General features: G+C 40.8%; 2 protein-coding genes across 2 annotated transcripts; both read right to left on the bottom strand.

The window, feature by feature from the left end:
* Window positions 1-783: 783 nt before the first annotated feature.
* Window positions 784-1,822, bottom strand: LOC126607765 (sorbitol dehydrogenase-like). The gene is made up of 3 exons (XM_050275483.1): window positions 1,668-1,822; window positions 1,368-1,533; window positions 784-1,226 (listed from the first exon to the last, which is right to left on the bottom strand). Exons 2-3 carry the CDS (start codon window positions 1,528-1,530, stop codon window positions 1,045-1,047), a joined length of 345 nt encoding a protein of 114 aa, XP_050131440.1. The 5' UTR covers window positions 1,531-1,533; window positions 1,668-1,822; the 3' UTR covers window positions 784-1,044.
* Window positions 1,823-5,163: 3,341 nt separating this feature from the next.
* On the bottom strand, window positions 5,164-13,721 carry LOC126607512 (uncharacterized). The gene is made up of 2 exons (XM_050275124.1): window positions 13,596-13,721; window positions 5,164-5,590 (listed from the first exon to the last, which is right to left on the bottom strand). Exons 1-2 carry the CDS (start codon window positions 13,711-13,713, stop codon window positions 5,175-5,177), a joined length of 534 nt encoding a protein of 177 aa, XP_050131081.1. The 5' UTR covers window positions 13,714-13,721; the 3' UTR covers window positions 5,164-5,174.
* Window positions 13,722-13,963: the final 242 nt, after the last annotated feature.

The following is a 13,963-nucleotide window of genomic DNA, read 5'->3' as shown; positions in this document are numbered from 1 at the left end:
GTGTCATTTCTTAATTTTTAAACGCTTAGGGACTAATCGGGATGGTGATCAGTAACCTAGTGCCTAGGCAGCGCCATCTGGGGATTTTTAGAACAATGCTTACCCAAGGTGTGGTCTCTAATTTCTCTTTCAAAAAGCGATGACATGTTTGGTTCGATTATGTTGCTCCAGATTGTGTGCATCAATAATCGTAGTCCTATTATCACAATACAACTTCATAGGCTTCGTAGGTTTAAAACCCATCTCAATTATCATGCGCGTAATCTCTGAAGGGATGGGCAAAATACCCGCGGATATGAGTAACCGCGGTTACCCGCTCATTTAAATTTCACAATTATGGTTATGGATAACCGTTTAGATAAATAAATGGTTATGGGTATAACCGTTTAACTGTGAATTTTAAATGGGTGGTTATGGGTATTAACCGCGGTTATAAACGGATAACCGTTTACCTATTTATTTTATATATGTAAAATTAACACAAATCATGTTCTCTATCGAACAAAACTGATCCATGTTATTGACTATAGTGCATGGTTTATATAGCTAATTATATATATTATGTTAGTACTTTACATTATAGGTTAAATAACTCCAGAATATTGTCTTATAACACTACTACAAAATTATCTATAACTGGTGCGCCAAAAACTGACAAAAAACGTATATTATTGTCGGATTTTAAGCAAAATTCGACAAAAAATAGATGCAGTGGCGGATATAATAAGCGACAGAATTGCCAGCGTCAGGAAATAAATTTTCCAATAGAAAATACTCTAAAACTGATAGAACTTGTGTCGGATATAACCGACAAAGAATTTATTAATAATGGATAGATAAGAGCATTCTCTGTCGGATAAAACCGATAGAAAATATATTAATAATAAAAAAATATAAAAAGGACAATTTAAATAAACATAAACAAAACTAATAATTGAATAAATAATCCTAATTGATGTTAACACAGGGCAGAGATTGTAGCGGCCTCCTTTGTACTGCTGGCAATGTGCGCAGCTGATGATGCCGGGCTCAAACGCCACTCTGTCACCGGGCACCAGATGCTTCACCTCGCTCCCAACTTTGTCTACCTACGATCCCAGCGCACTCATGTACGATCACCATCGGCTCCTTAACCTCAAAATCTGCACATTTCATGGTCTTGAGGTAGTGAACATCACTTCTGCAAATGCCGACAGCCTTAATTCGAATTCGAACATCATTCGGTCCTAAAATAAAGAAATCCCAACAAAATAGGGGAAAAATAAGTTAGCTATACATCCATGAAAACCAAAAAAATATAGAACTGCAAACTGAAACCGAAAACCGAACAGAACAACGAAATTAAAAAGAAGGAGAGAGATTATTACCAATAGTGGGGAGCTGGAAAGGTAGGATCTTGATGGTGTTAACATCAACTAGCCAAGCAGCCATGGTGTTAAACACATCATACTTTTCTCGAGAATGGTGGACATCAGCAGCACCACCAGGTCCACCACCGCCACCAGCAGAAGCAGAAGCAGCTATATCCATAACCTGTACAAACCCACAAGTCAAAACATATATATGCATATGGGTTATGTCGCATGCTCATAAATAAACAATCTTAGAGATGCAAGAGATCGGCATTATGCGTAGTTAACTAATGAGTTAGAGTCTGGAGGCAGTACCGCCTATGGTGTTTCTGATACAGAATTCTCCAAGGGAAACTCGGCGGGATTACCGGCAGAGAAAGATCAACAAACAAGTTTCAGAGACATAAAAATATGTAAGAAAACTTGCAGACGTTGAAACATTGAATGCAAGGAAGAGATGGAGTGGTTTTATTTTGGAAAATTTTTATTACTATTGATTAAAATCGACAGAAACATTTTTTAAAATATAAACCGACAGAAAATTTTCATTACTATCGGGTATAGCCGACAGAAAAAATTGGCGGAAAAAATCCCCCCATAATTCCCTCCCAAAATTTTAAATTCCTTCCCAAAATTTAGTTACGATTTAGAAAATTAAAATAATAATTGTTTGGTTTAATAAATAAATAATATGGATTTACATAGAATACGTTTTTAAAAATTAAATAAATAATTGTTTGGTTTAATAAATAATAACCCATGTAAAATATGCGATAAAGAAACAAAAAGATTTGTACAATGAAAATGTCATCACACAAACTAAATATTGTCTAATCAATACTTGAAAAACATAAATAAAAATTTAGCACAAATTACTTTTCCCACTTCAAAATTTAGGCAAATTTAACGGAGATATGCATTCTACAAAACTAGTTTCAATGATCTAACCGTCAAACTTATTTGTAGATGCTGCAAGATCGCATACGTAAAAAATCGCAAAAAAAAAAGATAACATTCAGATATTAGGTAATAGAACAAAAGTTTTCGACAGTTATAAACGAAAAATCACAATTTAATGGTTATTTTAGCTCTGGTTTTGATGATTTTTTTACATTTACACTCCTCAACCCTATAAGAATGCAATGAACAAATTCGATCTTCAATTTAAAATATTTACACTAGTGAATACCACAAAATCTTATTTTATACTTAATGGAAGTATAATATTAAGTGTTTGTTTAATCTACCGTTTTGACGCGATATGCATTCTACGAAACTTTTTTTCAACGATCTAACCGTAAAACTTATTTGTACACACTCCGAGATTGCATACGTAAAAAATTGTAAAAAAAAAATTCAAAAATTACGTAACGGAACAAAAGTTTTCAATGATTATAAATGAAAAATCACAATTTAACTGTTATTTTAGCTCTGATTTTAATGATTTTTTACAACTACACTCATCGACCCTATAAGAATGCAATGAATAAATTTGATCTTCAATTTAAAATATTTACACTAGTGGATACCACGAAACCTTATTTTATACTTAATGGAAGTATAACATTAACTCTTAAGTGTTTATTTAATCTACCGTTTTGACACGATACACATTCTACAAAACTTTTTTCAATGATCTAACTATCAAACTTGTTTGTATACATTCCGAGATCGCATACGTAAAAAAACACAAAAAACAAACATTTGGAGATTAGGTAACAGACCAAAAAATTTCGACGGTTATAAACGAAAAATCACAATTTAACGGTTATTTTAGCTTCGATTTTGATGATTTTTTACAGTTACACTCCTCGACCCTATAAGAATGCATTGAATGACATAAAGTAAGTGGAGGTAGAACGTTTATGAGTTATGAAACCAGTCGAGTCGTATTTGTATACCCTTCAATGTATGCCTGAATGTTCAAAGAAGTTAAACATGATGGAAAATGGTAGGTAAGGTCACATTCGGTAGACCACATGTAAACAACATCTGTAATAAAGAGAGAATTTAAATATGGTCTACAAAATGTGGTTTCCTAGCATCATTTAGGAAGAAAAAACTAAACTGCATTATTCGATTGGGTTGGCCATTACGAAACCTCCATCAAACAGATTTAAATTGTTTGCATTGGTTTAATTATTTTTGACATTTAATATCACATTCTTATTTCTTTGGAATTTTATTTTTTTTCGTTGAAATGTTATCTTTTAGTGGGGAGGAATAGTGCTGAAATGGCAGTTCTTAGACGAGAAAAAGACATGATTGAGAGCTAGCTTGAAATCAGAAAAGTAGAGTATCTTCTTCTTTTTTTCTTTTATGTTTCTTATAAGTTAAGCATCAGAAGAATAAAAAGACTTATTAACATGTCAGTACTCAAATATTATTCAGAAAAAATTAAAAAAAGGAATCTAGATCTTCAGTTAATGTTAAGAAGGTCAGGAGCTGCGTAAGGGCTCCACGAGTCTCTTTCAAACCGAAGCTCTAATTAATGGTCCAAAAACCCCATCCTCTTATTTCTCCCATTCTAAATTGGATGATACTTAGTACCTTTTTTTTTATAAGTTAAATAGAGAGATTATGCGATATTAGCTATTTGGCAATGATCGATTACGAGGCACATATACTACTTCGTAGGAGTGAGGACCATTACACCCATAAACCCTCCCGCCCATCCTTTTTTCACCATTTTTAATAAGCATAACTATCAGCCCCAATAAAGAATCTACAACCTGATTTCCTTCTCGACAAATATGTGTATATATAAACCGCATTTGACAAAGTCACCATAGACAATTCTTTTAATCCACCATAAGGAACCAAATAACCGCATTAGGAGCCTTGAAAAGATAATGAATAATGAACATGGAATCTGTTTCAATCCATATATGGTTCCAGTCTCTGACCCAAGCTATACGCAATAAAGGCAAGAATTTCTGCAGTAATTGAACTTCAAATTTCGTATTTGATGCAAAAGAACCAAACACCCTACCCTCCAAAGAGCGAAGATCCCCAGAAATTTAGCATGTTCGTTGGTGCAAGACCTATCAGTATTAACCTTAAGCCACCCAGCCATCGGCAACTTCCAAAGGACTGGAATAAAGGATGAAGGCACAATAGAAAGTGGTGAGATGCCCAATGATAAGTGGTTAATTGGTCATTATTTTTACAAGCTTTTCCTAATCTTTGTTGCTTGGGTTCTTTTGTTTTTGAGTCATTAGCGGAGATGAGGATGCTTCGTTGGATGTGTGGGCACACGAGAAAGGATAAGATTAGGAATGAGGATATCCGGGGTAAAGTAGGAGTAGCCGAAATTGAAGGAAAGATGAGAGAAAATCGGTTACGGTGGTTTGGACATGTGCAAAGAAGGCCTACTGACGCTCCGATTAGAAGATGCGACTATGGGACAGAGGTTCAGGGCCGAAGGGGTAGAGGAAGACCTAGGAAAACTTTGGAAGAGACTCTAAGAAAAGACTTAGAGTACTTGGATCTAACGAAGGACATGACACAGGATCGAGCACAATGGCGTTCTAAGATTCATATAGCCGATCCCACTCAGTGACTTGGATTTTCCAAGTCTCCAACCAAGAAGTTTTCCTCACTCGGGAACTTAAGGGAACACTACCCCAACCTACATGCTCCACTCAGAAAGCTTCAACATACAAGCTTCAACAAAAGAAAATTCAAAGAACTTAGCGAAGAAGGCTTTGGTGTATTTAACACAATACGTTGAAATGAAGGAAAGCTTATTTATTGATATCCCCGATAAGCTACAAATATGTACATATACATGAGTCAAAATAAACACACAAGAGGGAGCCTTCACAAAGGTTGCTTAGGAGAAGTCTCAGCAGTCGGTAGAGCCCCAGAAAGAGAAGGCACCGGAGGGGGATCATTTGGAGCCTCAGTACTGGACAGAACCCTAGAAGGAGGAGGCATCAGAGGTTGATCATTTGGAGCTTCATTACGCGGTACAGCCCCAGAAGACGAAGGCAATAAATGCCTTTGGAACAAACCCACAAATCTCTGATGATCAAGTAAAACCTGACCATCAGTTTCCTTCATCTGGTCAAGCTTCCTCTTCATGTTTGTAGCATAGTCATGTGCGAGCCGGTGCAACTGTTTATTCTCATGCTTGAGCCCTCTAATCTCCTGTTTGAGACTCATCACTTCAGCCGCCAATGATTCAACTTGGCGGGTTCGAGCAAATAGGCGTTGGGCCATATTAGACACAGAACCTGCACACTGAACACTGAGAGCCAGCGAATCCTTAACAGCTAACTCATCAGACCGTTTGGAAAGTAGTCTGTTATCTTTGGGAGTGAGAAGGTTCCTGGCCACCACCGCAGCGGTCATATCATTCTTCATCACGGAATCCCCAACGGTAAGAGGACCAGTTGAGGAGACGAAGGATGGGCGCCATATGTTGTCTGGAGAAGGCGGGGCTGCCTCTTCAACAAGGTTCAAGTCAAAACGACGGTCGGAGGGGCCAGACATTTTCAAAGGTGTTGAAGAGAGAAGAGGTCGGACAAATCAAGATCTTAGAAGTGCAAGAATGAAGCTTCTACTGGTGGAGATTCAAGTGTGCTTTGGAACTTAATGCCAGCCTCTATAAAAATCTGCACTCGACGGAGCTTCAGAAATCAAAGAGGCGCCTGCTCAGAAATCGAAGAGGCGTTTGCTTTCTCAAAAGTTGGGCTGCTTAGAGATCACGAGGGTTGATCTCAGAAATCGAAGAGCCGTTTGCTTTCTCAAAAGTTGGGCTGCTCAAAGACCACGAAGGCCGATCTCAGAAATCGAAGAGGCGCTCGCTTTCTCAAAAGCTGGGCTCCCTAGAGACCACGAGGGCCGATCTCAGAAATCGAAGAGGCACCTACTTTTCCAGCCTTGTCAGCACCTGTCACACGCACACTCAGCTTTGCGGAAATTATGGGCATTCTGTCAAAGACTTCTGGGGAAGTAGAAAACACATGAATCTTACTGTTCAATCACCCACTTCCCACACGCAACAATAGCTCATGGGTACCACATATAACTTTGTCAAAGTTCTCTGCCAAAGTTGAGCACGTGAAGCTTGCAGCTCCCACTACATCGCTCTGACCAAGAAGGGTAAAAGAATAGCAAAGAAACAGCACTAACAAAGTTTAGACCCATAAATTTTGAAGGTCTAGCTACCATATTATTACCCACAAGGGTAAAGGAACAGTACCATTGCTGGATAATTGGAAAGTCCCTGTGTGTCAACCTTTGTGCTTCGTGGCAAGGTAGACTAGCAAACATGCCCAACCACCGTCCTCCGAATCTCGAGAGCCAGACTCCCAACATGACTACTTTCTCAAAATCGAAGAGAGGGTAAAGGAACAGTACCATTGCTGGATAATTGGAAAGTCCCTGTGTGTCAACCTTTGTGCTTCGTGGCAAGGTAGACTAGCAAACATGTCCAACCTTTACTCACATTCGAGACAACACTCCCAACAAGATTGCTTGCTCCAAAATCGAAGAGGCACCGCCTTCCGAATCTCGAGAGCCAGACTCCCAACATGATTACTTCCTCAAAAATCGAAGAGACACTGCTCTCCGAATCTCGAGAGTCAGACCCCCAGCATGATTGCTTTCTCAAAAATCGAAGAGGCATCGTTCTCCGAATCTCGAGAGCCAGATACCACAGACCACTTTTTCAAAGTGCTCTGACAGAGTTAAAACATGTGAAACTGGCAGCTCCCACTACCGTGCTATGACCAAGCAGGGTAAAGGAATAGCATTACTACTTGTTGTTAGGGAGACTCCTATATATGTCGACCTCCATCCCAACGGACAGGCAGACCTGCAAAAATGCTCAACCCTTCATCATATCTGAGAGGGCACTCCCAACAAAGCCTTTTGAAATATTCAGCTTTCTTTCCCCCCGATAATACCTCTGCAAACAAGCTATACTAGAGCAAGAATATCTCATATCATCAGGGTTAAAAGCAAGAGTATCCCATATCATGCTTTTTCCCTGTTTTTTCTTTTGACCTTGTTTTTACCTGCAAGACAAGGAGAAAGAGAGCAATATGTCAGCACTTGGAATCAAGCTTCCAGCCAGGAACTGACTGCCTGGAACCCCTTACCTGATTACTTACCTGGCATTGCTCTCGAGTACTCATCTTCATCATCTTATGTTTCCAGGGAAGATTCCGCATCTGCTTGAGGACCAGATAGGGCAAGTGCGAAGGATACAAGGAAGCATGTGGAGACAAGCGTAACAGCACACGTGCCGATACATCCATTACTCTGTCAAAAGCAAAAGTATCCCATATCAGCAGGGTGGAACGTACTCTAGATTTGATGGACTTGTTTTGACCCTCAAATTCTTCAGTCGGCCTTATACTCTGGAGGAAACCAGAAAACCCTCCAGCTCAGTTCAAGAATAAGCCTGTGGAAAGTTACTTCTTCAAAAGCAAAAGTATCTCATATCATCTCTTCTCATTTTTCTTCTCTTTATCCTTCATGTTGCTGCAAGATGGGGAGAAGGTGAACAATCAGTCGGAGCTCTGATTGCTTACCTTGTCTGTCACCTCTTTCAGCAGACCCCCTAGCTCGGCGACTTGGGGGACTCCTACTACATGGTTTGTATCGCGCTTGACCAAGCCTGAAACTACAAGTAAGCTTCAAGTGAAATTGATACATTACCTTGTGCATCTCCACCAGTTAAAGATACCACCCCTGGATGGAGGAAGAGTACTTCCAGAGAAGATGCCACATCTACCTATGAGACAGATAAGGCAAGTCAAGACGACACCACACTCCGATACTTAGAAGTTTCGTGATTACGAGATCATTCTCCCACAATATTTCCTAATGTCATTTGTACTAAATCATTCACTCGTACTCACTAAAGGAGAGCTTGAACCTATGTACTTGTGTAAACCCTTCACAATTAATGAGAACTCTTCTATTCCGTGGACGTAGCCAATCTGGGTGAACCACGTACATCTTGTGTTTGCTTTCCTATCTCTATCCATTTATATACTTATCCACACTAATGACCGGAGCAATCTAGCGAAGATCACAAAAAGCGACCGTTTTCGTTACCTAGGATCTATCTTGCAAGAGAACGGAGAATTAGATGGAGATCTCAACCATAGAATACGAGCTGGATGGAAAGAGTGCATCCGGCGTGTTGTGTGACCGTCGTAGGCCACTGAAGCTCAAGGAAAAATTTTATAGGACGGCAATAAGGCCAGCGATGTTGTATGGCAGAGAATGTTGGGTGGTGAAGCATCAACACGTACACAAAATGGGTGTAGCGGAGATGAGGATGCTTCGTGGGATGTGTGGGCACACGAGAAAGGATAAGATTGGGAATGAGGATATCCGAGGTAAAGTAGGAGTAGCCGAAATTGTAGGAAAGATGAGAGAAAATCGGCTCTGGTGATTTGGACATGTGCAAAGAAGGCCGACTGACGCTCCGGTTCGAAGATGTGACTACGGGACAGAGGTTCAGGGCCGAAGGGGTAGAGGAAGACCTAGGAAAACTTTGGAAGAGACTCTAAGAAAAGACTTAGAGTACTTGGATCTAACGGAGGGCATGACACAAAACCGAGCGCAATGGCGTTCTAGGATTCATATAGCCGACCCCACTTAGTGGGAAAAGGCTTTGTTGTTGTTGTTGTTGTTGTATGTTATTTATGTATTTTGTAGGTCAATTGGTACAAAAGGAGATAAAGGAAGAATTTTTGAAGAAATTGAAAGCAATTTTGGTCAAGTGCTGGATTATGGCTGTGCAGATACGTCAACTAGAATAATTTTTGGAGAACAGCTCAGAACGAACCAGGTGGTGAGCCATATATGGATGGAAAGCTCTGTGTGTCTAGTTTTTGTACACTTTTACAGCTCGTGATTCCGAGGTCTGAAGAAGAAATTATTGAATTTTAGGTGACTGGTGCTCAGTCAGAGATATTACGCGGGTTTGTGCTGATAACTTGTACGACCACAACGCTTTAGAGTTACGAGTCGATGATATTGAAATATATTACACATGTGTTGATCAATGGGCTCAAAAGATATTTACTTACTTTAATTGAGGTTTACTTGAGTGTTTTGGAGTCCAAATAAAGCAAGGAAGAGAGAGGGATTTAACCCTAATTTTGGGTCGGCTGTTTTAGCAACAAAAGGAGAGAGACTGATAGCTGCAATCCCAGAACGTGGGGAAAGCAGCGTGACTTGCAGCATTGCAGGAGAGAGGTTAGGAAGGCTGCCCTTTATTCCTTTCATGTTCGAAACATCAGTTCTTCATCAAGTATCAAGCATATCTTCATCTTCACTACCTCATTTTTTTGCCGTGTCATATACGTCATCATCTCCTGCCTATGCTTGTATTACTTAGTGTTTTGCTTATGTTGTTGAACAATTTTTCTTTATATTTTATTTTCATGTCTAGCTAAACCTCTAACTCCGCATGTGTAAGTTTATCTTACATTGCCGGTCCCAAGCCCGGGGTAAAGGAGGAGGGGGAGGGCGTCAGGTAGTCGACAGCCGGCACTCCACAGTTAGGTCGAATCCTTATGAAAATGAATCCAGAACGAAATTGCGCTAAAGCTAGGGCGTCACCCGTAAGTGGCGCGCTGTGTGGCCCGAGCACAGTGATAAGTGAGCAAGGGTCGCTGTATCTCCATCGGCACCCGGATGCAGTGTTAAATGAGTAAGGGGGCCATAGAAACTTCTTTTCGAACGACTCCACTCAAAGTTGTTTGGGAGCATATGCTCCTATCAACTTTACACAAGACACACAAAAGAAGTACTTTGATCCTATTGGACGGGGGAGGGTGAAGAAGCTAGGGCAGAAGGGTAGAGTTCAAGAGAGTAGAATGCGTTTAGGAACGTGGAATATAGGAACCTTAACGGGAAAATCTATGGAAGTAGTGGAAGTTATGGTGAGGAGAAGGATAAATGTTATGTGCCCACAAGAAACTAAGTGGGTTGGTCTTAAGGCAAAGGATCTAGAAAACTCAAGGTTTAAACTTTGGTATTCGGGCACAAATAGAACGAGAAATGGTGTTGGCATCATCGTGGACAAGACCTTGACACAAGATGTTGTAGATGTCAAGAGAATAGGAGATAGAATCATGGCAATCAAGATTGTAATAGGACAAGAACTCATCAATGTCATTAGTGCGTACGCACCTCAAGTAGGGTTGGATACGAGTTCGAAGGAGAAATTTTGGGAAGACCTTGGAGACTTGGTGCAAGGAATTGCCCAGATGGAGAAGTTATTTATAGGAGGAGATTTAAATGGACACGTGGGCAGGGAGACAGGCAACTGTAGAGGTTTTCATGGTGGCCATGGTTTTGGGGAGAGAAACGAGGATGGGGAAGCTATCTTGGATTTTGCAATGGCATATGATCTCTTCTTAGCCAACACCTTCTTTAAGAAGAGATAAGAACATGTGATCACCTACAAGAGTGGGTCGTCAAAAACACAAATAGATTTTCTTCTAATGAGGAAAGGGGATCGTATAACTTGTAAGGATTGCAAAGTTATACCGGGAGAGAGCTTGGCTAATCAACATAGCTTGTTGGTGATGGATGTACATATCAAAAGAGTGAGAAAAAAGAACAAGACTTGGAAGTGCCCAAGGACTAGATGGTGGAATCTAAAAGGAGAAAAACAAGCCATTTTTAAAGAGAAAGTAATCACCCAGTGTGGGTGGGATAGAGAGGGGGAAGCTAGCCAAATGTGGGATTCCATGGCTAGTTGTATCCGAAAAGTAGCAAAAGAGGTATTAGGAAAGTCCAAGGGCTTTGCCCCATACCAAAAGGAATCTTGGTGGTGGAATGAGGAGGTACAAACAAAGGTGAAGGCTAAGAAGGAATGTTGTAAAGCCTTATACAAGGACAGGACCGATGAAAATGGTGAAAAGTATAGAAGAGCGAAGCAAGAGGCGAAGAAAGCTGTGAGAGAAGCTAAGTTAGCGGCTTATGACGACATGTATAAGCGACTAGATACCAAAGAAGGAGAGTTGGATATCTATAAACTAGCTAGAGCAAGGGAAAAGAAGACAAGGGACCTAAACCAAGTGAGGTGCATCAAGGATGAGGATGGAAATGTTCTTGCTACAGAGAATGCGGTCAAAGACAGATTGAGAGGTTATTTTCATAATCTTTTCAATGAAGGACATGAAAGGAGTACTTCTTTAGGGGAGTTGAGTAACTCAGAAGAGTGTAGAAACTACTCATTTTATCGTCGAATCAGGAAGGAAGAAGTGGTTGTAGCTTTGAAGAAGATGAAGCATAGAAAAGCAGTGGGCCCAGACGATATACCAATCGAAGTGTGGAAAGTCTTGGGAGAGACAGGTATAGCATGGCTCACTGACCTTTTCAATAGGATTTTGAAAACGAAGAAGATGCCAACTGAGTGGCGAAAGAGCATTTTGGTGCCTATCTACAAGAATAAGGGCGACGTACAAAATTGCATGAACTATAGGGGTATTAAGCTAATGAGCCATACAATGAAGCTCTGGGAGAGAGTCATTGAGCATAGATTGAGGCAAGAGACACGGGTTTCGGACAACCAATTTGGGTTCATGCCAAGGCGCTCAACCATGGAGGCAATCTATCTCCTACGAAGATTGATGGAAAGATATAGAGATGGGAAAAAGGATTTACACATGGTCATTATAGATTTGGAAAAAGCGTATGATAGGGTCCCAAGAGACATTCTTTGGAGGATTTTAGAGAAGAAAGGAGTACGAGTAGCATATATCCAAGCTATAAAGGATATGCATGAAGAAGCAAAGACTGCCGTAAGAACTCATGAAGGACAAACCGAAAGCTTCCCCATAACTGTAGGATTACATCAAGGCTCATCCTTAAGTCCTTACCTTTTTGCGTTGGTAATGGATGAGTTAACATGACATATTCAAGATGATATTCCTTGGTGTATGCTTTTCGCAAACGATATAGTGTTGATAGATGAAACTCAGGAATGGGTAAATGCGAAGCTTAACCTTTGGAGAGAAGTGTTGGAATCTAAAGGTCTTCGCCTAAGCCGATCAAAGACAGAATATATGGAGTGCAAGTTCAGTGCAAATGGAGGCCAAAATGAGTTAGGGGTGAGGATCGGAGATCAGGAAATACCAAAGAGCGATCGTTTTCGCTACTTAGGATCTATCTTGCAAAAGAACGGAGAATTAGATGGAGATCTCAACCATAGAATACAAGCTGGATGGATGAAGTGGAAGAGTGCTTCCGGCGTGTTGTGTGACCGCTGTATGCCACTGAAGCTCAAGGGAAATTTTTATAGGACGGCAATAAGGCCGGCGATGCTGTATGGCACAGAATGTTGGGCGGTGAAGCATCAACACGTACACAAAATGGGTGTAGCGGAGATGAGGATGCTTCGTTGGATGTGTGGGCACACGAGAAAGGATAAGATTAGGAATGAGGATATCCGAGGTAAAGTAGGAGTAGCCGAAATTGTAGGAAAATTGAGAGAAAATTGGTTACGGTGGTTTGGACATGTGCAAAGAAGGCCTACTGACGCTCCGGTTAGAAGATGCGACTACGGGACAGAGGTTCAAGGCCGAAGGGGTAGAGGAAGACCTAGGAAAACTTTGGAAGAGACTCTAAGAAAAGACTTAGAGTATTTGGATCTAACGGAGGACATGACACAGGACCGAGCACAATGGCGTTCTAAGATTCATATAGCCGACCCCACTCAGTGAAGAAGGCTTTGGTGTATTTAATACAATACGTTGAAATGAAGCAAAGCTTATTTATTGATATCTCTGATAAGTTACAAATATGTACATATACATGAGTCAAAATAAACAAACAAGAGGGAGCCTTCACAAAGGTTGCTTAGGAGAAGTCTCAGCAGTCGGTAGAGCCCCAAAAAGAGAAGGCACCGGAGGGGGATCATTCGGAGCCTCAGTACTGGACAGAACCCTAGAAGGAGGAGGCATCGAAGGTTGATCATTTGGAGCTTCATTACGTGGTACAGCCCAGAAGACGAAGGCAATAAATGCCTTTGGAACAAACCCACAAACCGCTGATGATCAAGTAAAACCTGACCATCAGATTCCTTCATCTGGTCAAGCTTCCTCTTCATGTTTGTAGCATAGTCATGTGCGAGCCGGTGCAACTGTTTATTCTCATGCTTGAGCCCTCTAATCTCCTGTTTGAGACTCATCACTTCAGCCGCCAATGATTCAACTTGGCGGGTTCGAGCAAGTAGGCGCTGGGCCATATTAGACACAGAACCTGCACACTGAACACTTAGAGCCAGAGAATCCTTAACAGCTAACTCATCAGACCGTTTGGAAAGTAGCCTGTTATCTTTGGGAGTGAGAAGGTTCCTGGCCACCACCGCAGCAGTCATATCATTCTTTATCACGGAATCCCCAACGGTAAGCAGACCAGTAGGGGATAAGAAGGATGAGTGCCATATGTTGTCTGGAGAAGGCGTGGCTACCTCTTTAACGAGGTTCAAGTCAAAACGACGGTCGGAGGGGCCAGACATTTTCAAAGGTGTTAAAGAGAGAAGAGGTTGGACAAATCAAGATCTTAGAAGTGCAAGAAAGAAGCTTCTATTGGTGAAGATTCAAGTGTGCTTTGGAACTTAATGCCAG

This window comes from Malus sylvestris, chromosome 16 (genome assembly GCF_916048215.2).
Source record: "Malus sylvestris chromosome 16, drMalSylv7.2, whole genome shotgun sequence".
Lineage (NCBI taxonomy): Eukaryota > Viridiplantae > Streptophyta > Magnoliopsida > Rosales > Rosaceae > Malus > Malus sylvestris.
This window is presented reverse-complemented; position numbering and strand designations above follow the sequence as displayed.